We start from the raw sequence: 25793 nt of genomic DNA on the forward strand, positions 1-25793 counted from the left end.
TTTCTCTAGCGTCAGACCTCCACTGGCTTATTAGTAAGTGTGGCGCCTCCAAAAAACAGACACAGATAGCCATTGTATGCCAAAACTTCTAAACATGGAAGTAATCTGAATATTACACCAGCACGAAATTGAGTTATTAAACACACATACGCACTAATTATGCATTCCAAGAAAGTACAATCCAGCAACTTAGCCAGTAACAGTTCTGAGTTGTGCTTCAGTCATCCTACCGACCAAGACACATTAAAAAATATGCACAAATATCCAAAGACAAGCAAACACACAATAAATTATAGCCACCAGGAGCTGCCTGACCACTTCACCCTTCAGCCAGGAGGAACATACACACCCTCAAATTACCCTCTGTTGTACCCAGCAGGATTAAGCTGACCACTACACCACTACTACCCTCCCATACACACACATGGTGCGACACCCCCACGTCGTCTCATTCATCTAGAACTTCTCACACCAACAGAAGTAGGCCAGTGGGTATACTCCAGCTTGGCAAGATTACAGACGAGGTGGCACACCCCATGTTTAAAGTAGGGACAGGCTTCTCTCAGCTCTCCACTGCACTGCAAATATTTTCGCTACCAGAATGAGAACCAGACACCCAACCTTGCACGTGCTCAGATGGCCAAAAAAGACAGGAATGTTAGCCCAGGAAATGTACAGACGAGGGACACGTGTGAAAAAAGTGGGATGTAAGTGGTCATCATTTTGTGTGGAGAATTCACACAAACATGCTGAGCATTTTTTATCTTGGTTTTTTTGTTTGTTTGTTTGTTTAGTCTTTTTTTTAAACCTTCAGTGGTTCTACTTTTTATCCCTACCTTGGTTCTTTCTCTTCTTTCCAGCCCTTGCCTCATGTTTGGCTTGCACCCAATTTGAATTTTGCAGCGTCGATCAGCGTTTTTTGAACCATGACAACTAGGAACTAGGGAGCCATTCACAGCTAGTCAGTAAAGCCAGACTTTGAAAACGCCTTGCCATCACATTAAAAAGCCAAATTACACAGTAGATTTTTTCATATGGAGAGGACAAAGACTGGGCCTGCTTTTACAAGGCGTTTCAAGGGCAAAACAATGCTGTATGTGTTTCATAATAACGGCTCATCGGAAGGCAATGAAGCACACAGTTTCACTGCTCAGCAGGTTTATGTTTCTTACATTCTGCTGTTTGTTTTTTTTTCCATCCATGTGATTTAACAGTGGAGTTAAAGGTTGAGTTAGTGCCTGTTTTCTTGGGCATTGGGTAAACATTGCCCCCAAGTGGTGGGAATAAAAAAGTACATAAGAAATAACTTGTCATGTACAGCAATGATTCCCAACCAGGTTACAAATATACCACTGGATACTTGCAAAGCTAATCTTAGATAAGTTAAGTAAAAGTATAATTTACTAAGTTGTAGCAGCCAAAAGAAATTCATAAAAGATTTAAATTTAAAAAAAAGCAATGGAAACAAAGTGAATAAACGGTTAAGATCTCTCACTTACTATATAACAGTTGAACAGTTTTTACCTGATAGCATGGGTAATGATTTTCAATAAAATGTTATTTATATAGCCCCAAATAACAACAACAGTGGCCTCAAGGTGCTTTATATTGTAAGGTAATAACCATGCAATAAAGAAAACGGAGAAATTAAACAGAAATCTAATGACATGGGTCAACAAATGAAACAGTTGCAACACATTCAGTAACTAAAAAGATGTTTTTGTTGGTTTTTTTGCTAAATGTACAACTAACTATTAGCTAATGGTGTATGTTAAAGGTTAAATAGCATATGGATAAAAAGTGATTTGTTGAATTTGTTAGCTAACAGTGTCAGCTAACTGTTAGCTAAACTTTATGGCGAAGCAGGTCAAATCTGGTCTCTGTTCGTGTGAAATCAAGTATTAGCTTACAGCAATGGAATTGGAAGCTAATAGTTACATGTGGTTAAAAGAGTTAACTGACAGTAATTGAAAAATTTTGAGGATTGTCCAGATCCACTTTAATTAGTACAGTTAAACTCATTTATGTACAAAAAAGAGTTGGGTTCCACATAATTCCACAATCTTCCAGCAAATTCACCCCAGGGTCAGACCTCACAATGCTCAGATAAACTGTAAAAACTTTAAGGGCAACATCTCCAACCCTAACATTTAGCATGCCAACTGAGAGTGAAGATGATAACAGTACAATTGAAAAAGAACTCAAATATGTATGCCTTGTGTGGTGTAATCACCTGGAGAAAGTTTCTTCACTCTAAAAAGAACATGACAGCATAGCTTAGGTTTGCAAAATTGCATTTGAACAAACCACTAGACTTCTGGAACTGGCCATAATGTACAGTACCATGTTTGGAGAAAACCAAACACAGCATATCAGTGCAAACACCATAAACCAACAGCCAGCACGGTGGTGGAGGGGTATTAATTTGGGCTTGCTATACAGCCCCAGGACCTAAGCAGCTTGCAGTCACTGAGTCCCCCATGAACTCCTCTGTGTACTAAGGTATTCTAGAGTCAAACATGAGGTCATCTGTCCGACAGCTGAAGCTTGGCCAAGACAAGATCATCCAACAGGTCAATGACTCCAAGCATAGCAACAAATCTGTAACAGAATGGGTGAAAAAGAAAAGAGAAAAGTGTTGCTGTGATTCAGTGATTCAGTCTAAGTACTTAGTTTTGCACAGGTCCTCATAGCTGTCTGTTTCCACCACTTCCATTCAGTTTCACTGTTGTTTTTTCACAGGCGAACCAGACGGCAAGACATCAGAAATGGAGATCCTCTTTCCCAGTGCTCAGACCTTCAGCATCACGGTACCTTAAAGATTTCATACAAGCACATACACACTGTCTCATCCTCATGCCATTTGCGTCTCATTAGTCTGTCTGCATGTGCTTTGCATTGAGCAGATGACATGGATGGCTTAGGGGACAGCGTGGAGGACAGGAGTGTGTTTGGTGTGGAGAACAGCAGTATGTTTCTAGAGTGCAGCCCCAAGTCTCAAAGAGCGCTCATCTACTGGCAACTGCAGAAGCCCAACGACGAGCGCAAGCTTGAGGTGTGTATGCCTAAGATGACTTGCTAATATACTGCTAGATGATTGTAAAATATATTGCACATAGTTAGATTTCTTCAGACAAAATATCTCCATCCAGGGCTCCACCTTTCCTGCTCCATCATCTAGTGACTTATGACACTTCTAATCTTTAACCTCAGAGACCCAAAAGGGTGAAAACCACTGGGTGTGGGTGTTTAGATTAACTTTTGTACTGCGGCTATATTTTTATAGCTGGCCTTTCTAGGCGTGGTATTTTAGGTGCCAATAAGCAAAGAGAAATACGATACAAAAAAGTCCAGCTGTGTAATAGATCCACAAGTCAGAGGGTGTATTAAATGTGAAACACAGCCGTTAATAATTTTATATGGAAGGATATTACTGTTTCAGCAAAAAATAGTGTTCAGCTAAGAAATTAACCTAATAAGAATTTGCTGTGCCCACCCACACTTGCTGCATGATTTGCTGCTAAGTTTAAGCCAGCTTCTACTTTTCTGGACAGCATCACTCTGTGCTGACAGCCCAGGTGATTGATGTAGCTGCAGTTTTTCCATGCAGTGTGAAGCAGCGTTAGCTTGAAAGGAACCTTTGGAGTTTGCTTCGATCTTTCTTACCAATACTCATGTATTCAGTGAGACCTGAAACAAGGCATTTCCTTTGAACCCTTGTTCATTGTTCTTCTTCTTTCCTGACCAAATTTGACATTATAATGTAAAACGTGTTTCCTTTTTCTGATGTGACTTTCCTTGGTTAAGTGATACCAGCTGTAGAGATATATCCCTTCCCCTGAATGTAAGGGGGGTAAATGGCAGTATCTCCTTCCAGAAATCCTGATCTGATTATCAGAAATTGGTTTGGGGGTGTAATTTAATAGAAGGAATATTGTATAGTTCTGTCACAAAATTTCTCACATCAAACTTTATGGATTTTTCTGAGTAACTGGGTCATGATTTCTAGAAAGAGTTTTTCTAATGGGTTATTTTTGGGTAGTTTTGAGCAGTGCAAGACAAGTGTGAATTAATTGAGTCAGACATCTCTGATATAGATTATCGAATATGTACATTTAAAAACTCTGGTTCATTCTCATGTTCCATTATTATTTTTTTCAGTATTTTCACCCATTGTATTCTTTGTCTTCCTCTTTGTTTCATTTCAGATAAAGCTAGATGACCGAGTGCTGCGTACAGACCAAGGTCTGCTGATACGCAGCCTCACTCAGTTTGACACAGGGGTCTACCATTGCCAGGCTGTGGAACACGGCTTTATCCAGCCTCTTCTACGCCTCAACCTCCAGGTCATCCCCACCCAGAGATTGGGTGACATCCTGCCTGGAATTCCTGGCGCGGGAGGTGGCGCAGGTCACTCAGCCAAGCACAGGATGTGGTACCGAGATTTCCTGTCTCTCTTGGACCACCCAGAGCTAAACAGCGTGGAGGAGTTTTGTGACAGAGTGTGGAAGAAAGAGCGCAAACAGAAGAGGGTGAAGACACCTAACGGCAACAGTCAGGGCAAGCCTGACAGCGCAGGCGGGTCCAACTCTGCATTACAGCCTAGAGCTTTAGCTCCCACTGCTCAGAAACAGCAAGCCAGTCCACCTCTCAGTCGGCCATGGCATCAGGCTGGAGCTCTAACAGTAGAAGAGCCAACACTCAGTCAGAATACCCAAAAGGGTATATTGAGCAGTGAGGCACCTAAGAACAACCAGAAAACCCAAAATGGCCAGAAGGGGCAGGCCAGGCTAGCTGGTTCTCAGCTCGCAGGGGGATCTCGGGCGAGCAGCCAACATGCAACCAAGTGGAGACGGATGCAGGAAAATAAGAAGGGACGCAACAGGAGGACCCATGAGCTTCAAAGACCTCCACGCAGCGTTTGAAAAAAAAGAAAAGAAAAAAAAGGACACATTATACCAGACCGACACACATGCAAGCACAAACCCACGCATCCACACAAAAACACACAAATACGTTCTATAGATGCAATGTGTGATTCAGTGACCTCTCCATAACAGCAGAAAAAGCAAAACATCTGAAACACTACTTAGGTAGAAACATGAACTCCGCACATGTAACGTCAGTGAAGCTCTCATTCAGACACAAAAGCACACAACCTGTGAAAAGGACAAAGATGAGAAGAGGACTGAAAAACTGGAATGCATACTGTAAATGTGTGAGGATATGCTGGTTGCCTGGGATACTGGCTGGCAGACACGTCAACCTCCTGTACATAAGCTACTAAAATAAGACCGGGACAAAAAAAATGTTTAGTGAGGTGTTTGTTGGTAAGCAAATGGACATAGCATGCTGGGAGGACAGCCGTGGAGACGTTGAAAGAAGTGGGAATTCAGTGCGACCCGCTGGCCCGTTTGACCTGAGCATGTGAACTGCTAAAAGAAAAGGATTCAAAACTCTTATTTTGAAGAACTGCTTGAGAGGAGAATAGAACCTCTCGTGTCGTCTTTCAATTCAAGACGAGCAGCACGCTCACAGGAGGGCACAGAGGGGCTGCGGTTCGCCTCGACATGTGCACAGATGGCACCGGTGGTTTTCGCAGGACAGAAGCATTATTAGATGGAGAAATGAAAAAAAAAACAACAACAAAAAAAACCCACTGCAAAGTCATGCAACTGTGCAAAAGTGCTTCATCATAACCCTCTCCAACTGAGGCTCGGAAAGCATCGTGCATGTTGTTGTTATGTTTTAATAATAAGCTAATTATTTTAAGAGGCTCTTTTTTTTTTTACACCCTTCCTAAAAAGCAAAAAGTTACTACTTTTTTTAAAATTTGCTTTCCTTTCGAAACCAGTGCTTCTACTTTTGGGGGGCAAAAATTGCAGGCGACATAGTAGTCTTCAATGTGCGTAACCCCTTCTGCTCCCAAGGATTCTGTGTATAAGTTATTTTGTTGTTGCTTTTTCTGGGATTTATAGGGCACAAATCCCAGTTGTCCGCTATGCTAAAAGCCCAGTCTGAAACAAGACTGCCAGTTGTTTGTGTACATATATACGACAAACGTAACTCTCTGTGTATATACAGTACATATACAGTACAAGAACACCACTTGATTATTATTTATTTGCTCATTGTTTTGTGAAAGGGTTGCATTTATTTTTGATATTATGGTATTTTTGGCTCATCGGTATATTGGAGAAACAATGGCAACAGCAGCAAAAAAAAAAAAAAAAAATCTTTGATGGACCAAGTGGCCGGATGTCTGTGTGTCAAGAAGGAATCCCCCTTTTTGAGGGAGCTGAACATGAATTAATTAGAAGCATGAGTGCAGGGGTTTGTGTGTTCATTAAACAAAACGTCTGACAGAGATCCCACCAACAATAAGCACAATTTTGTCTCTTTTTGCCTTTCATACCAGATCATCTCACTGTTTTCCTCTTCTTTTATTTTCTCCTGATCCCATCAACATTTTTCATCCAGTAGCTATTATGTGTAAGATAATTTCCCCAAACTGAAAAACATTAGCTGTGAATTTCTGTAAGAAATAGTGGAGAAAAATGTTAAATCTAGTCTGAGGAGAAGACACATTATACTGCATGTGAATGCTACCTACAGTAAGTGCATCTTTTTTATTGTCTTTTTACGTGTTTTGTGTGAGAGGTTAAAAAAAAAAAAAAAAAAAGAAAGGAAAAAAAAATTCCTCAACGCAATGTGTGAATTAATTTTGCCAAACAGTGATATTAACAACTCATGATATCCTAGCCAAAGCTGTTTTAAGGTCCAAGCTCCTTAATCTTTGATTCAACAATGGTACCGCCTGTCTCCCCGCGCCCTCTGAGTTCATGACGAGAGTAATGTGTCAATGCAATAAATTAGGGCAAGATAGTGTTCCCTACCAACGCTCAAAAGTTTGTTGTGTCCCTAATCCGGGTCTTTCCCTCAGAGTTAGAAATGTGAGAGAGCTGAAAGTTACCACTGCTGTAACACAGTTCTTTTTGGCATGCATTCAGTTGTCTAAATAAACATCTCTGTTACAAGAACAAGCGTCTTTGTTCTCATTCATGCCAAAAAAAACCCTTTCGATCCGCCCTCACCCTCCTACAATTAAAGGTCCCAAGGGCACCCTTCTGACCCTGGAATGTGTCTCTCAGGTTTCTGCTCATAACACCATGTAGATTCATTCTTTCATGTGTGTATACACCTGTTTTGTTGTTGTTGTTTGTTTGCTTTCAAGTTATGCTCTAAAATTGATATTCTTAATGTCTGTTGCGTTACACTCCGCCATTCCAGAGCTGGACTTTCCTGAGGAGAGGTGACTGGCCATGCCTTTCAAATGGTAAATGGCCTGCATTTGTACAGCGCTTTACTTAGTCCCTAATGACCCCAAAGTGCTTTACACTACATTCAGTCATTCACCCATTCACACACTGGTGACGGCAAGCTACATTGTAGCCACAGCTGCCCTGGGGCGCACTGACAGACACGAGGCTGCCGGACACTGGCGCCATCCCAGGCAAACACGGGGTTAGTATCTTGCTCAAGGATATTTGGCATGCAGCCAGGAGGCAGCCTGGGATCGAACCACCGACCTTCTGGTTAGTGGCTGACCTGCTCTGCCACCTGAGCTACAGCCACCCCATCAAGGATGTGTAATTTCAAGACATCACAGCAGGCTGCCAACCAAAACAGCTCATTCAGGCACTTTATTACCGATATAAGGAAAAAAAGCATGGCCTATACTCTGATTTTGAGAGCCTATAGAAGAAGTGACTTCTGACTGCATTTAAAGTCATGTTGGAAGTCTAGACCCACCGGCATTGGATTCATCTTCTGGGAACGTCCACACAGAAAATGAATTTCTGGAGAAAAGTCACTGTTTATTTATGCTCAACTTCATTAGGTAAACTGGCTAAACTAGGTGGTTCGCATTGCACCATCAGCCTGAACTTCTGCTACATGGCAGAAAGGATCCATGCTTTCATGTTGTTAATGCCAAATTCCGACCCTACCATCCAAATGTTGCAACAGAAATAAAGACTCAGCAGACCATACAATATTTTTCCAATCTCCCGTTGCCCAATTTTGGCGAGCCTGTATGAATTGTAGCCTCAGTTTCCTGTTCTTAGCTGAAAAGAGTGGTGCCCAGTGTGTTTTCTGCTGCTGAAGCCCATCTCCTTCAAGGTCTGACATTCAGAGATTCTCTTCTGTATACCTTAGTAGTGGTTATTTGTTGCCTTCCTTTCAGATGGGAGCAGTCTGGCCCTTCTCTGGATTCAGCAAGGCATTTTTGCCCAGAGAGCTGCCTCTCAATGAATATTTTCTTTCTTTCTTTTTTTCCCTCAACATTCTTTGTAAAGCCGAGAGGTGATTGTGTGGAAAAAACATTCAGATCAGCAGTTGGTGAAATATTTTAATACTCTATTTGAACTTCAACAGGTAGTCTTGACCATACTGACATGCATAAATGCATCGAGCTGCTGCCAGAAATTGGCATTAACATACAGCTGGACGGGTATCTCTAATGAAGTGGCCAGTTAGTGTATTTTACACAGATGAAAGCTCTACTGGTGATGGTAAGGGAGCATAGCTAACATTTCCACAGCAGTGTATTAAACTCTGCTTATTAACTTCGCAGAAAACACTTTCCATCGGGACTATTTCTTGGAATAAAAGTTTAGCATAATAAGCTTCTGGTTTTAAAGAGTCATTACAGACATTCTGGCAAACCACAGTTGGAATATCCCTGGCACAGCACATAATGAGTTAGGTGAATTAGTTTGCAAGGTTCTGTGCATGTCGGCTCACTGGCACTGTTTACTGAGGCATATTACCAAAATATTGTCCCTTGTGCGTGCCCGGCTATGACAAGTGTCCAAATGTCTGCCTGTTCTGGAAAGCTGGAATGTCTTGGTGTTACATTTTTAAAGTGCAATCTGCATAGTGCTTTAATAATGAATGCGCCTTTATTGTGTTGTAATGCTGCCAAAGATCTCAGGGGCAACTTGTGCAATAGAAACTGACTGCAAGGCTCGATGCCACTTGAGATAAGTGAGATTTTTATTTCTGGAATTTGACTAAACTAGATCTGCACTGCTAGCAAACATCTACACCCACATTTGAAGCTTTCTGGAGAGTTAACTCGGTTTTTGATGACTTGCAAAACTGACCTTTTTACTTGCCAGAGTGGATGCATTGTTGATGTTTATTATAATATCAGCAATCTTCCTGTTCTATATCCTGAAACTGCAACGCTCGTCTTTCTTTAAAAATATTGTTAATTATGTGTTTTCTAGTGATCACGTGCCATCTATAGACAGCCTTAAACTCAGACCCAAATATGCTTCTCATGAGGATCCACCAGAGGTCGCTGCTGGCCCACCACCTTATACCCTTATAACGCTATCACACACACATACATACACACACACACACATATATATATATATATATAGATATATATATATATAGATAGATATATAGAGATATATATAGAGATATATATAGATATATAGAGAGATAGAAATAGTTTCCATTCAAATCCAGGTGCAATGACTTCATAGGTAACGTGTGGATGTGTAAGTGCATGCATGTTGTATGTCAGCTGAAGTGATTAGACTGGTGCAAACAGTTTCCCTGCCCCTCAAGTTTTATGCACATTGTGAATTTACTGCTCCTGTTACCATGACTACTGTCCTTGAATGTCCTGTGTGTCAGTCTGAGTTCTTAAGATACTCACTTTCAGCTGTAGAAACAGGATGTCTTGACCATTATGTTTGGTGATTTTATTCCTCTTTCCTTTGCTTCAAGGGGGCTTCTCACTGTCTGAAGGGCTCCTAACATCTCCTATCATAGCCGTGCCTCAAAGCTACATTTCTATTTGAAACCATATTATTTCTTCAGGGGGTGGTACTGATAATCCACAGTTTTTTTTAAACTGTGGATTATTAAACTGTGGACTGCTTACGAAAGTGTAAGAGCAACATAATGTGTGAAAGATGAACAAAAAAGTTTTTGAAATGTATTACTAAAAGTCTACACACAAATGTATTATAATAGTATCTCAGACTGTGTTTTACAGTAGGTACTGGTAGAGTCAAAACGTCCAGATTCAGATTTCTTCTAGCTAACTGTACTTTATTTAAATAAAGTACATGATATGTGCTAGTGCATTTGCAATATATGTGTATTCACATCCAAAGCGCCTCACGACTTTTAGAAAGTAGGCTCTGCACTGCTCAGAAGCTCTGACTCATTCCTTCTTGCCCAGGAGCTAGCCCAAGGGATTGTGGGAAATAAAGTCTGTGAGCAAGGAGAGAGGAGGAGATTTAGGTCAATGGCAGGACATGATAGCAGCAAAATGCTGAGCTCACTGCTAGTCCCCTCTCTCTGCTACTTTAGTATATTTCAAAGATACAGAAGATACAGTGCAGCTTTCCCCCCCAATTTATAATTTTTCATTCTCTTTGAACTCAGTTTTACCTCAAGGGGTGCTGCTCAACTCTTACTCTACCCTAGATGTAGTCCTGCATGCTTCAGCCATTAAATACAACTGTCATTTACTTGTAAAAAGCTGCTGTGAGAAGAACTGGCACACATATGTACAGACAGTGGTCAAGCAGCAGCTCAAAAAAGAAGGCAAGTTTCAAAAATTGCAGTTCCTGCACCGACCACTTGGGGCCGTTTCAAAAAGCAAGTCAACCTCATACATGCCATGTTAAAGTGTTTAGCTATGAAGCATGAATGAACATGTTTACAGTCTGGTGCAAAAGACATTTTGTTTTCTACAGCTAATTTAATTCTTCAGTACGACTGTGTGGAGGTATTTATTTTATAACTTTCCAATGTAAATGTTATTAAGGCTTAAAATGAGCTTTTTGGGGGGCATCGCTGCTTTGACTGACAGGTAGCCATTAACTCTGTCCTTTAGCTGTCCACTAGGCTTCAACTGAGCTCATTTGAGTATTGACTTTGAATCATGAACAACTAAACCATGTTGATAGTGTCAGTACTGTTTGGAACATTTCAAGGCAACTATCAGACAAATATTTTATTACTATGTTACACTGTCTGTGGGTGTATGATGCATTTTGCCACACTGAGCAAGAAGAGAGAAGAAGCGAGCAACATCAGGTGAAAGAAGAAATATGCTGGTCTCTGAGGTCATCTCCTGAGGTTTGGTTAAAGTTATCTGAGCTGCTTTTGGTCTTTACACCCAAATATTTGTTCAAAGAATTTAACTCTCACATATTTTCTGCAAAAACAGGACATAATAATGTTACATTTTAGAAACATTTTAGGCTTATAGACATATTAATCAGTTTGTAGCATTTCAACATTTTGTTCAATTAAGCAAATGCAGTTTTGTCAGCTTCTGGTTATGGCAGAGACATGGTGCGATGTGCCAAAGATCATCCAACAGATGTCTGTGTTTGTGTGTCCGTCTGTGTGAGAGCGATAGATAGATGTCGTTAGGCGTTAGGATGTTATGGCGAACTGTGGAAATGACAACAGAAGGTTCTCGTGCACGTTCATTAACTGTCCACTCCTGCACATGCTCGTGCATCAAAAAAATTCTTAAAGCATAGACACACAGTCTATAATGTTCCTTAGCTGCACTATACTTCATGCAACTGATGCATGTTGCAGTAATCTTCTTTTTTTTTTTTTTTGGCCTGTCCCATTTGGCTCTTTTGCCATCAGAATTATTGTCTAAAGGCAAAGAAAGATGCCCAACGGATTTACTTTACCAAATCGACCAACCCAGCCTTGCCGTATTGGTCTATTTGATTCGCCTTTTATTGTTTATTTTATTTTAACCTGCTAAATACGGGGCAGACTTGACTGGGGAAAAGAAAGGGGAGAAAGAAAGAGGGAAAGAAAAACAGCGGGGAAGAGGAATGGTGATAAAGGGCAAAAAAACAAAAACCAACAAAATAAGCAGACAAAAAATACATGTTGCAGTAATCTTCAAGAGATCCCATAATTAGGAACCCTGCAGCTGAGTGGCAGCTGGAAACCATGGCAACTGGGGGAGGGATGTAATACAAAGCAGCTCTTCTTGATGATAGATGACATTTCCCATCAAGACTGAACCCTACTGTGTTCTCCAGGTGCAGCTTTCTTTTCTTGGCTACACACTGATTTAATTTACTGGATTTGGCACAGTGCTGAAAATTTTCTAAATCTTCCAAGATCTAGAAAGGTTTATGGAAAATAGATTTAAATGAATATATATTTCCCCACTGCTCAGTCTAATATGTATTTAAAGTATATTAATTGATCTGGCTCTATAATTCAAATTAAAAATTAGGAGTTCTTTAATATAAAGTCCTATGATTCTGCTCTTAACAAATAAATAGCGGTTTTACTCCATTAAAATTCTATTCTATTAGTTTAGTATTTTACGTACAGGTTGGATAACATTCAGGAGTAATAATAATAATAATGGTGAAGCATATCTATGGTCTGTATATAGGATGGCTGTGGATTGGGGTATGAAAAGTGAAGTGAGTGAAATCTTTAAACCTGTATTCTTTCTAATGACCAGCATGAGGCGACTCCTCTTCTCCTTGTATGGTCTGTGATAAATCATCCTTTGATCTGTACCCTCGGTATACACTTGCCATGTCCAGTTTCAAAATGGCAGTGTGGTTTGTGAAAACACTCAGCTCGATTTTTTAACAGTGATTTTTTTATCTTTTACACAGTCAGTAACCAGACCTTTCATGTTTTTACCGTCTAATATCATCAAATCCAAAACAGTGGATTCGAGCCTACATTTCCCATCATGCATCTCAAGAATCACTAGAATTATTGCTTTATAAAATCCACATCTTTCAAAATAGTTACCTCTTTTTTGTACTGTTTCTGCCCGTGGTGCTTGTTGTGTTAAGTATGTGAATTTTAGGGATTTCTTTATTTACTTATAACATGCAAATGAGTCACAATCATGCCTCTTAACATACTCGACTTTAAAGATACCTTAATTTGGACTGAACTAAAAGCCATTCAGTCATGCATGACTTCCATATTCTTCTCAAACATCAAGTTAATTTGCCTATGAGGGTGTCAGTGCCTTCTAGGTGTCCTGTTTGTTGGTCTCTCTTGTGGAATTATGATTGATTATTTTTATCCGTCCTCCTTATTGTGTTGGTACAGATATAAACTGATTCGCACTCACCAGTTTGACCTCAGTCACGTACCACTCGCTGATTGCTTGTGATTGATGAGGTGATCAATGACCTATTCCTGACCATCTCTGGAGAGAATACTGAATCAGAGGAGATTGCAGAGTTACACTCAAGGATTGGGTAAATCTTCAAGGGTTGCCAAAGCTCTCTGGTCCAAGCAGCTTTACAAGCCAAGGAAAATACTACATGAAAAATACGGCAGCATGTAGAGAATGACCCCAAGTCCTGTGGAGTATTTTATGTAACCCCCTTGTTAGCTCCAAAATATGATGTGTTTGAATGGACATGCTCAGTTGAATTTGCCCTCACTATGACTCATCTGTGTTTAGTTTAGCTAAACACAAGGGACTTACTCCCCTGTGGCAAAATGACGATGCCACGATCTGTGACGCACTGCCCTGACAACAGGTGTGTGTTGTTAATGATTCATAAACCACGGGGGTGTGCATGACTTGATTGGCATTTAAAGCCACATTACTTTGACATTAACCCTTTCACCTCTCTTTCCAAAATGAGCACTCTACCTCCCCCTCTCCCCCAACAAAGGGCTACTCCCAGTCCTGTACCACTACTGATGAATCAGCTCATTAGATCCTGGAGTAGCATTAGTTGAGATGTCAACTTCTGTCAATTCACTGCAATGAATAAAAGAGGAATGTGGAGTGAGAGTGGGAGAGGGGCACAACACAAATCCATTATAGCAGTGAGTCGTGCTTTAGGAGAGTGCTCTCAAACTGAATATTTACCCTGAGAAAATGAAATATGGAAGGAAATGTAAGATTGATATCTACTATCTGACTCACGGAGATATTTTTGATAAAGTAACAGCGATTAGAATTGCAAATACATAGTACATATTTTGATGCGCAACAGCGCAGATGAGTTGCTGATGTAAAGAGTGACGTGATCATTTTCAAATTAAAGAATAGTTTGGGGCAGTGCTGTGGTGGCAATCTTGCCTCCCCGGCAAATAGATCCTGGATTTGATTCCAGTCTGAGCCTTTTCTGTGTGCGGTTTATGTGGGTTGTTTCCAGGAACTCCAGCTTCCTCTCACAGTCCAAACATGTGCACGTGATTTGGTATTGAAAATGTATTTAAATTTATAAATCCAGCACCACGCAATGATTAGCTAAACTTTCAGATTCTTTGACTTTATGTGGGTCCTTTATTTTTTTTCAATCTTTTCTATTTAAAAGCTGTTGGTAGTTGAATTTTGTTAGTTTGGGAGACTTTTGGCTGTTTCCCTTATGATTCTAGTTGTCTCCTGTGCAAGGATAGCATGCTTCCATGTCATGGCACCGGAGAGAAGAACAACAAGGGAGGAATAAGGCTAAAGCAGCAAATGCACCAGGAATCACAACGAATAATTAAATAAACAAAACTTAAAAGTCCAATAAAACTCAACCCATGACCATGACAGCCATGACCAGCCTCATCATCTCCACGTTCCTCTTGTCCATGACTCTTAAATTCATCCCAGTGTACCATCTTGAAGGGTATCTCGAATCCTAAAATGCATGTGGCGAAAAGAAGAGCAATGAGATCGGACGCCTGCTGGAGGAGATGTGAGAAGGATGCACAGGTATATCCTTAACATTAGTCTTTTGGATCCGTAAAGTATAAAAGAGGTAGGACACAGAAGTGGAATAAAATAAATAAATACATTTTTAAAAAAACATGGTGGAAACAGGACAAATAAATGTTATTTTTCTATTCGTGAGTTATATTAGCTGTAAAGATAATCAGCTCTGCGTGAATTTCAAAGCCCTTCACTGTTAGTGGGTGTTTGTATGACTTTAATAGATTCTTGTCTCACTAGACCTTGTTGTGAGTTCAATTAAAAGTAAATAAGTTGTCACAAACACTGTCATGCTCAGAGATCATAAAATATAGCAGCAGGCTTTGCAACTGTGCCATACGCCATAATTAATTGACATCACTTTAAAATGACAGCTCCGAAGCAGGGATGTCTCATTTGCTTAAATGCCTGTTGAGGCGACTCCCCCCTCCCCATATCTCTTCTATGACTTCTCAGGAAACAGAAAGAAATTCTAAGAAGCCTTTTTAAGGTAATAATCTATTTATTTACATTAAAATTAATGCTAAATCACAGGAGCTCACCGCTGTTTTAAAAACCCAGTTTTTAGGCAGTTTCCCCCCTGAAAGATCCTTGCGCTGTGTTTTCACTCGACTGCAGCTTCTGTGGAATGCGCTGCAGAAAGTTTCTCTTAATTAGCACGAGCTGCCGCCTCCATTGAGCAGACTTCGCAATGACTGGTATGCTCACAGGAATTCAAACTTCCGAGGAACACAACATCAGAGTGCTGTCACGCTGACTGATCACTGGGAACAAGTGCCTCTCACCAGCTGAGCCTAAAGTGGAAACTGTGGCTACTTGTGCTATAATTACCCGCTTTTCCTGTAGTTTTTCCATATCCACTTCACCTTTATTTTGCAAGAAGTGTACGCTGCTGTTACATCAGTCAGCTACTGGAAAATTGGCTTGGAGATTGGCTCCCAGACAATGACCTGCAAATCCTATTAACAGTTCTGTTACCAGTTAAAGTCTCCTTCCCACGCCCTTCACCCTAGCACCATAACAACCTCCGGGAAGCAAATCCAACACACATCGATTTTAGATTTTTTTTTCCTGCAATTTTTTTTAAAACTGGAAGCCTGAAGACTTTTGAGCTGACCACTGTGATACTGCAGCGAGTCTGTGATCCTTTTGTATATCGAGTAGAAGATGCAGATGAGGACAGGTATTGTGAGACTCCATCTCCTCCTCCGTGCAGTTGAAGCAAAGAAAAAGTCTTATTTGGTTTTCATCATATTTCAAGCCACATTTCAAACATGATTTCAGGCTTTTCAACAGTTCATCGCTCATATATACGTCGACATTCTCAGCTCTTTGTGTTTGTGCTGCTGTGTGTTTGTATGAAACAAAGGGATTTATATAACTTGTGTTGAGTCTCTGAATCTGACGCCTTTGTGTGTCTTCAGGGAGCGAGGAACACTATTCACAGAGAATTTAGCTCCAAGGAAACGGCCTCAGCAATACTCTGAGAAAGAAGAGCGTCCTATTTCTTAAATACCACAGAGTAATCCTATGTTTTCTGTAATGCTGCTGTCATGTCATCCACTGCTACCCACTCCCCTTGTTTGTGTTTAGTGGGTTCAACAGATGGTGGTGTCGAGGCCTCTCGGTGCAGTTTTGGAGGCCAAAGAAATGAGGGGAAAAATGAAGTCTGGCAAGAGGTGAATAATTGACGATGGATCCTTTTTTTTCTTGCTTGTTTGTTTTGTTTTTGTTTGGGTGGTTTTTTTCCCCCACTGGGCTAACTTGACCCTCAAGTTTGGCACCAAGTCACAGCAGAGATGTGCTCAGATGAAGTCTGTGTACAAGAAAACAGCTTACAGTGCAGAGCAGTGTCTGATTGGCCTATCTTTCAGAGGGAAAGCGGATTAGAGTGGCCGCTTATGTCTGTGCATGAGTGTGTCTTTGTCTGTTAGTGTGTGTGTGTGTGTGTGTGTGTTGGCAGCAGGTGCACTCAAGCACGCCTACCACGCGCTCCCGCTCCTGTGCATAAGGTTAGTAAGATTGAGAAACGAAAGAAAGGGAAGGCGCCTCTGTGACTTTAAAAATATTTTTAGTCCATCGTGCCTCAGTGGTCAGGAAAAAATTGGCACTGAAGGCGGAATTAGGCTTGTGCCAGGACGCTAATAAGGTTAAGGAAAGCTCAGTCCTAATGTACCAGAAATTAAACGTCACTTGCAAGTACACTGTCACCTGGGAGCTGCTTCACCTCATCGCACACAGACTTTGGAGAGAGAAGGCGGCGCATACTTGTGCACGTTAACACAGGTATGTAGCTCTTGCTTGCTCTTCTTAGAATAAGGACAGCAGTTTGGAGGAAGTTGGGAAATTTCTAGCAGGTTTTTTTTTTTTAAATTTTAGACAAGAATATAAGAAGGGAAAAACAGGTGTTGCACTGTATTCACAAAGGAATCAATCTAAAAGGCCGTGTTTGGACGTATTTGGTTCATTTTCTGACAGTGTAAGCCTATTCTTGTGCTTTGGAAATTGTAGTTTAAACTTGAGTTTTGCAGTGGTGTGCAAGAGCAAAATACATATTATGTACATATCGCATTTGTTAGCTTCTTTGCTTCATACCCCAGCTGACTATTCAAATTTAATGAACACAGCCCAGTGTGTGTTATCTGGTTACCAGACTCAAGTTACACTTATGAGGCTACACAGCACGAACACACATACCTCTCGGAGTGTCCAGAAGAACACCTGATTCAGGGTACTAAAGTACTACTAAAGTTTAGTTTTATTGTACTTTTAAGCTACACTTTAAGGAACTTCTACTCTAATACAGAAGGAAGTATTGTACATTTCTAGTCCAGAAAGCTGTGGTTGCATTTTTGATTTAAGGTTCTTCATAAAACATTAAAAAAATAAACAAATATATGTCTCCTTAAAGGCTAAATCAATGCTTTAGTGTATGTTTGCCTCGTGAGTGTGAACATGTCCAGTGAAGTGGTGTATTGAAATTACTTTTCATGGTCCTGGGAGTGTTGGATTTCTACTTGTAATGCAGCGCTTTCAGATTGTTCTGTATTGATTCATTCTCTTAATTAACAAGATGATCTGGATACTCATTTCACTCCTCTGCAGTTTTGCTTTTTATAACAGAAGCATGCCTAAAGGGCCCTGGTAGCACTGTACTAATAAGTGTATGTGTACACTGTATGCAGGTGTGTATGTGTCTGTATAAATTGCTGGGTTTGCACATGCCTCAGAGAGTGCTTGTCCCTAGGCCTGTGTTTGATGTTGCGCCTGTACGCTGGTTTGTGTTTGTGTGTGTGACTGTCTGCCCGTCCGTCTGTCTGGGTGAATGCTTTTGCTTTGCATCACTGAATACTTCAGTCGGTGTGTTTATGTGACTATGTGGATGAGACATACACACACACACACACGCCAGAGACGGAGGCGCATGTATGGACTGCTTCCGCCTCACAGCGTAGAGACAATCAGGGCATGCTTCGGCAGTCAGTGGAAAGAAGGGGAGGAACCGAGCAATCGCTACACCACCATCATTTATCACCGAAGACAGACACCGAAACTCACCTCTGCCTACACGTACACATTCGTTTAGGTGAGGAGGAGGAGAGGAAGCAGGAAGAAAGCAGAAAGAGGGAGACAACTATAAAAATATCCACATCTGTGAAAGCCAAAGAGGTGAAGTTAGGGTGAAGAAAGCATGTTTTTGCAGAAAGAGGTACTAAAGGCTAAAGGGGGGGGGGGGGGGGGGGGGGGGGGACAGGCTATTATAGCTCACCTGGTTGTGTGGGGGAGCCATATGCCAAAAGGCTGCAAGGGCTTGGGTTTGAATCCACCCCGGACCATTTGCTGCATGTCATTCTCCCTATTTTCCTGTCTGCTCTTTACTATCTTGCCAAAAAATAATAGCTAAACACACACCCCAAAAATAACCCTACACACTCATTGTTTTAAGAATAAGAATAAGAATAACTTTATTTATCCCAAGGGAAATTCTTTTGTCACGTACATGCGCAAAGCAGCAGGAGAGACAGAGGAACAGATGAACAAGATAAACAATATATACAATAAGAATAGTAGTATACAGTAATATACAGTAGGATAGTGCAAGACATAGTATCAAATAACTCTAACGAAGTAATATATATAACTATATCCTGGAGAATAAATAACTTAACTATCAGTGCAGGCGATTCTAGAAAGTGACATAGTATTGTGCAATAGAATAAAGGGAGTAGCAGCGTATGATGGGGGGATGAAACAAATATTCAATAAGGTACTGTTGGGTACTGTTGGTGCTGTTTCTTTAATCAGCACTGAAAAAACACATTGTGCAAATCATGTGCTGGACTGTTTCTTGACCTATGTTTTGAGTAACTTTCTGGAATCCTTGCTGGTTTTTAACTCTGATGAAATAACTTTTTTTTCTCCATAATTTGTGTACATGTTTATATATATATATATAAAAAAAACGCTAATTAAAAACTCTAAATTTGAGGGGGTGGGGGGGCTGTTTGCCCCAAATTTTGGTCTTAGACACAAGAGTGATCATCTGATCTAAAATGTCATCTATACCAAACTTTAATTAAATAATCTCTCTGAATAGATTGTATGGCAGATTTTTATCAAATATTTTTATCTAATTATTTCTATTCCAACATATTTATAGCAAAAAATCAAAAGACTGTACTCTCATGTGTAGGCTTATGGCTTTCAATGCCTAAAAACAAAGATATCTGAAGGACAAACAAATATCATCCCACTTGCAGGGGCTGTCATGACATGTAAACAGTGGTAAAATGATGATTTGTAGTGCCACATGCTCATATTCCTAACCATTCTCTTATTAATATAACAGGAAGAAATAGACACAAGCACTAAAGCTCTGGTCTTTGTTGTTTCTACCGCACTGTCTAGTTACCCAGTTTTTCCCTTTACCAAGCTAGTCCAGGTACTAAGGGCTTTGAACTGGGTAAAGTGAGGACACATTTCCCCCCTCAGAGCTCCACATGCAAAACAGCAAATGAGCACTTGCTGTCATATCGTGACATATCTCCTTGATGTACAGTGGAGACAACATATTTTAATATCCTACTTGCCAAATCTGGTGGCCTGCTGTGCATGTTCTCAAGACAATAGAGCTAAATACACTGTAGGTTTAATTTGCAACATGTGGGCAGGTTTAATGTAATTCTGTTTACAGCTTTGGACTGTTGTGTGTGTGTTGCTGTGGTGGTGTTATGGTGTAAAGATGCAACATACTGCTGCCTCTGCGTTGTCTTTTCATTACCCTCCTTTTATATTACGCTCATTTGATCCTGTGCTGTGTTCTTCATGATAACAACAGCAATTAAATCTTCACAAGGAGAGAGGAGATAAAGAATTCATTGCAACTTATTTGGCTTCAGTCAGTGAAACCTGATTTTCCCAGCCAGCCTTCAAATGCACATTATCATATCTGACAATATAATGTATTTTGGATTTTAAAAAAAACTGAGAAATACAGCTGCCAACTGAAAAGGCATATGAATTACTCTTCTTGTTAGGAGTCATCTGTGGACTACTGCAGATGTCCGTTACATACTTTGTGGTTGTTTTCCTCCTTATATTAGATCTATATAATTTAACTATAACTGAATGGTTAGTCCAGGTGTGGGCATTATACAGCAACATCAACAAACACTTCCAAGGAGCTCCAAATGCGTTCAGCTGTCTGATCTGTTTTACCTGTTTTAACTTGTGAGAAGCTGAACATACGACTCAAAATGAAGGCATCAGTGAACCCGGCTGTTCCATACATTATGACGAATAGGTCTCCTTTAAATCCATATTTCCCCCCGCTGATGTCTTCGGATCACCTGTCAGAGGAGGAACATGCGCGGTGGGCATCAGAGCTGAGAGGCTGGTGGAAAACCTGCGTGAAAACGTCAAGTATCACAAAGCGGAAGTCGAATTCCGCTTCACTATAAAGGCATCCAAATGTCATAATTGAAGATGAAACGTTTAAGGGTGAATTGGTTTCTTTTTTTTCTTTCATTTTCATTTACGATCCTTACTAATCCGTTTTTAACCTTCACTAGTCCAAATACGTCGTTGTGTGCTCAATTTACGTTTTAAATGCTCAGTAAAAAAACGCTTTCCTTTCCTCTTAATTTTGATTTTATTTTGTAAGTCTGTACCGGAAACCAGCTTTTGTGGCTGTGAGCGGTTGTAAAAACGGAGACCCCTCTTACGGAAAACTGTGGTTAACTGTGCTGTAGCTACAGCTGCAGAGATGCGAGGGACAGAAAAACGTCGAGAAAGGAAACAGAGGGCAACACCGAAGCTGAACGTAAAGTAACCGCCGTCACAAATCATCTGAGATGTTTCGAGAAACCGAGGAGCAGCATCTTCGCAGCGCTTTCTCCCGCTGGAGATAAAAAACCGAGAAGAGGATCGCGCATTGATCCGAAAACAGGGGGACGGGAGGGGCCGATCATGGGGAACGAAGCGAGCCTTGAAGGAGGCGAGGGGCCGCCGTCTGGGCTACCCGAGGGGCTGGCACCTGACGGGAAGGGGGGCTTTTACCGGGTCTCAGACGGGACACCGGTCAACCTGAGTGAACTGAGCGAGGAGCAGAGGCGGCAGCTCTCCGCGGCGATGTCAAGGGCGCAAGGCAGGCAGCCCGGAGGCGCGGCGGCTGGACGAAGGCAGGGAATTTAAACCGCATTTATGATGCACTTCAAATACCCACACTAACCAGGCCATTTTATACGACACGGAGAGAGGATGGGCACGAGTGGATGTGTTGTGGTTGTGTGAAGCATCGTTTGGGAATCTCTGAGATGCTCTAAAGGAGGCAGAGAGCCCGATCACGCTCATTAAAAAAAAAAAAAAAAAATCATGTCAACCGCTCCAAGAAATGATTCCCTTCTTAGAGCTCGCTCTTATGGATAATCACCGAGATCTGATGATCTGCATGGCTGAGAGTGATGTCTCTCTTGGCAATTAAGTCGTACAGCCATTCGCGCTTCTAACGCAGACATGCAAGTCTCATTTTAACCCAGCAAACGATTTGTGTGTATGTGTGTGTGTTCCGTATTAAGAAATATACAGTATTGGTCACTGTTTATGTGTGGTATGTGCGTAAGAGACACACCTCCAGTATTTATGCGAAATTTTCGAAATGCCTGCTGGGTAAGAAAATCTGTCGTGCCCAGTGTGTTTTTCTCCGATCGAACGACGCCTTAACACCCAGCTAAAAACAAACCCGACACCGTCAGCCGTGAATGCGCGCCCCGGTGTCGCCAATTAAACGTTTACCCCTGAATTTCACCGAATTGGATTTTAACCGATGGTGTCGTGGAGGAGTGGGGGGGGGGGAGGGTGCTGGGTTGTGAAACTGGGGAGTAGAAACCTGCCGACGAAAACAATATGCAGATTTGGGTTTTACGTCATGTTTATCACGGTGAAAGGTTTGTGATTAGGTGTGGGATAAAATGCCAAGATTTGCCTTACTAATTGGCTCCAGGGGGAGGGGGGGGGGGGGGGGTATTTATATCTGAGCTAGAGGCTGAGAGTGGGGGGAGGGGGCACATCAATACAATATTAATATGACTATAAATAGAACAGAACAGGCGTTAATGTCATCACTCATATATGTCTTCACATCTGAATGTTTAACTAAGTCGGGTTTCATCCTCTGTTGTGGAATGAGGCTGATCGCTGTCCGTGGTCCTGAAATCCACGATGCAGCGGGCTGGCTCACAGCAAGCATTGCGCCGCCACTACTTTTCACTGTTTGCTCGGCTCTTAAAGTACCCCCACATAGCCTGTGCTCACTATAAAAATAATCACATGTATTCATTACTGCATTAAACTTTATTGCCTGAGGATGTAATTTAATAATGGCCAAAGCCTCAGAGACTTTAAAAGAGCAGAACCAATATATCTCGGCTGTATGTTGCATACACATGCTGATACAATAACAAACAGTATCCAGTCGGTCCATTAGCACATTGATGCATTTCTCTAAATATCCTGCAGTCCTTTGGCTAGGCTTGTGCTTACTGCATGTTGCCTCTCAGTCTGAGCTAACAAACACGTCTCAGCTTACCCCTGTGGAGCCAAGCATCTCCCCTCTCTATCTCAACAATCTACACTCCCATGTCATTCAACGGTATTCACTTTCCTGTCAGCTTTACCCCAGGGCTGCCACTACACATTTTGTGCTCACTGATGTGTTGAATAGGCCTGAGAGCTATGGGCTTAGCTTGTGTTATTAGCAGAGGGATGCTACAGGTTTTGTTGTTGAAAGGATTAATAGCATAGCATGCAAACAGTCCAAGAAAAAAAGGAGATGATAAATGTTCCTATCCTCTGTAATTCACAATATTATTGGAAGAAGGAAGCTTTATTAAGCATTAATGTACGCGTAACTAAGACAAAAGGCTCAGGTAGATGTTAAAGCGTATGGTGCTGATGTGATTGGGGTTTTTTTTAGCGTTTGTTCAGAAAATGTGTTGGAGTGTCAAAGTGAATAGGAATGATTCAAGCAGAAACAATAACACAAATGAGTTGTTTTTCAGGGACAGTGCACATTTATCTGAAGCTCCATAAATGTGTTAATTTCAGCCAAAGGCAAATTTTCAACTGCCGCCAGATGTTGGTTTGTTCTCTAAAAATACAAAGATTAATGGATGAAGGTGGAGTTGAAGTGGATTTTGGAACTATCCAGATATTAAAGTCTTCGTTTCCAGTTAGGTGTTATTATCTATCTGTCTAACAGATAAACCCATCTGTGTCTGTTTTCTTTCTTCCAGACCATCAGAATCTGACGCACAGCAGCGTTCCCAGCAGGTAGGAGCCTCCAGGGGCCCAACAGGTCTTAGCAAAAGCCGAACTGTTGACGCCTTCAACCAGGGTCCACTTGGAAAGCCCACACCAGGCCGCAGCCCTTCGTCTCTCAGCCTTTTTGAATCAAGATTCCGGCAGGAGCCAAAAGACCCTGAGACCAAGTCATCCGGCATGTTTGGCTCCAGTTTTCTCAGCGGGGCCAACCCCCTCAGCGCTGTATCTTCTATGACTTCATCTGTCTCCTCCTCCATATCCTCCATGGGTGATACTGTCAACATTCCCAAATTTGGACTGTTTGGGGATGAAGAGGAGGAAGGCTTGCCTGCAGCTTCTGAGTCCAAGCAGGGAGGGAAGCCACAAGGGAAAGGCCCACAGCAAGGGCCAGGTCCGAAGGGACCACAGCAGGGAGGACCCCAGAAACAGAGTCAGGGCCCTCCTGGACAGGGAGCAAAGCCAGGGCAAGGACCCCCTGGTCAAGGACCCAGACAAGTTCAGGGACCACCAGGCCAAGGGCCAAAAGCAGGCCAACGTCCTCCTGGCCAAGCACCACCAGGGCATCAGGCCCCCAAACCAGGTCAGGGACCACCGGGTCAAGGCCCACCAGGGTCACAGGCACCCAGACCAGGGCAAGGACCCCCAGGTCAAGGACCCAAACAGGGAGGCCCTCTCCAACAAAAAGGTGGTCCGCCACCACAGCAACAGCAACAACAACAACAACAAGGACCTGGGAAGCCTGGACTCAAACAGCAAGTGCCACAAGGGCCTGGTGCACATCCTGAAGCCCCAGGAAAGACTGCTGGGCCCCCTATTAAGCAGGGAACTGGAAAGCCTGCAGCTGGGATCTGCCCACTATGTAAAACCACCCAGCTGAACGTTGGATCTAAGGATCCACCTAATTACAATAACTGCACTGAGTGTAAGAACCAGGTCTGCAGCCTGTGTGGATTCAGCCCCCCAGACTCAGCGGTAAGACACGACTGTTCATTCTTTTCTTTTTTCTTTTTCCTCGAACCCCTTTCTTGTCATGAAGACTTTAAAAGAGTTATCACACCTTGTATAACATCCCAAATGATTCATTTCATGTCAGCACCCACAGATCTGTGCTTTCCAGACATCTAAAGGTAAAAAAAAAAAACATGTATAATTCCTATGTTAGTATACTGGCATTTAACTAATATTACACAATCTACTTTATGTTATGATGACAGTGTGTGGAAAAGGCCAAGTATCATTAGATTTTATGTCAGTGAAACATCAGTTTTTCTGGGGTTTTTTAATAAATATAATCTGCCAGTAGGAAGACGTCTCGGCTCTGCATTTAAATCACCATAAAATGACTAGTCAAACCGATTTGTAAACAATGGAAGTTAGCGTCCTCATCCTAAATAGACCAACAAAGAAAAATGATTGCAGCATAAAAAAGAAGTCAAGATAACTAGCCAAGGTACACATCTTTGCGCTGAAGATGAATTCAGCGCTCGCCTGTTAACAGCATATCGCTGTTCCGTGAGCCTGGCAGAAGGAGCGCATTTAATAAGAGTTGCAGACGATTTGAGGAACAGAGGGACCATATGGACCCAGGGAATGTTGATCAAGGTGACTCATGTCATGGCCACAGGAAGATACTGTGCCAGCCGTGAGGACACTCAGTCACACATGGACTGTAAACGCTAGTGGGCCATGATTATAGCAGAGCAGAATGGCTGGTTCCGTCTGCTTGAGTTTCTTCTTGGGATCGGCTGATGTGCGTAATAACACTGGGGATAGTTCAGAAGGCACATTTTTAAAACAAGAGGCTTTGATTTTTGGGTGCATGTTTAGACAGACACTAGGCCTTTAAAATATCCCCAAATATGCAAAGGGGGAAGTCCACCAAGGGTGTATACAACTCTTAGAGCGTGCTTCTATCGCTGCAAGTAGCAGCTGATACAATAATATATCAGCACCTATGTTTATTACTCTTATCTGCAACAGACTCTACACAGCTTTGCCATTTATACTTGGGTTGTTCTTCGAAAGCCAGCGTATTTTCATATGCTGGACGGATTGATCTGTTTACATTTACGCAATAAATAGGTGACCATTACACACAAAAATACGCACACTGCTCTACGCTACAAATACAAATACACATTCTTCTAGATAGCGATCAGCCTGTCAGCACTGACCCTTTTGAACACTGTACTTTGCACACAGT

The 25793-nt window shown here is 41.7% G+C and overlaps 2 protein-coding genes across 11 annotated transcripts in view; both read left to right on the top strand.

Moving 5' to 3' along the window:
* The window catches only part of sema3aa (sema domain, immunoglobulin domain (Ig), short basic domain, secreted, (semaphorin) 3Aa), a 36192-nt gene extending 29149 nt beyond the window's left edge, over positions 1 to 7043 (top strand). For all 3 annotated transcript variants that reach the window (XM_084909313.1, XM_084909315.1, XM_084909314.1), the window contains exons 15-17: positions 2743 to 2810; positions 2907 to 3055; positions 4209 to 7043. In XM_084909313.1, the coding sequence (XP_084765439.1) occupies positions 2743 to 2810; positions 2907 to 3055; positions 4209 to 4925 (934 nt within the window). In that variant the 3' untranslated portion in view covers positions 4926 to 7043. The remainder of the gene's footprint in view (positions 1 to 2742; positions 2811 to 2906; positions 3056 to 4208) is intronic.
* A 13895-nt stretch (positions 7044 to 20938) lies between these two features.
* Positions 20939 to 25793, top strand: part of pcloa (piccolo presynaptic cytomatrix protein a) — a 58156-nt gene continuing 53301 nt past the window's right edge. For 4 of the 8 annotated variants that reach the window (XM_084910993.1, XM_084910984.1, XM_084910986.1 and 1 more), the window contains exons 1-2: positions 20939 to 21450; positions 23563 to 24562. In XM_084910993.1, coding sequence (XP_084767119.1) covers positions 21239 to 21450; positions 23563 to 24562 — 1212 coding nt within the window. In that variant the 5' untranslated portion in view covers positions 20939 to 21238. The remainder of the gene's footprint in view (positions 21451 to 23562; positions 24563 to 25793) is intronic. The other 4 variants (XM_084910988.1, XM_084910991.1, XM_084910992.1 and 1 more) reach the window with 2 other exon arrangements.

The sequence above is a fragment of the Perissodus microlepis genome, chromosome 17 (genome assembly GCF_051167445.1).
Source record: "Perissodus microlepis isolate ML-2025 ecotype Zambia chromosome 17, ASM5116744v1, whole genome shotgun sequence".
NCBI lineage: Eukaryota > Metazoa > Chordata > Actinopteri > Cichliformes > Cichlidae > Perissodus > Perissodus microlepis.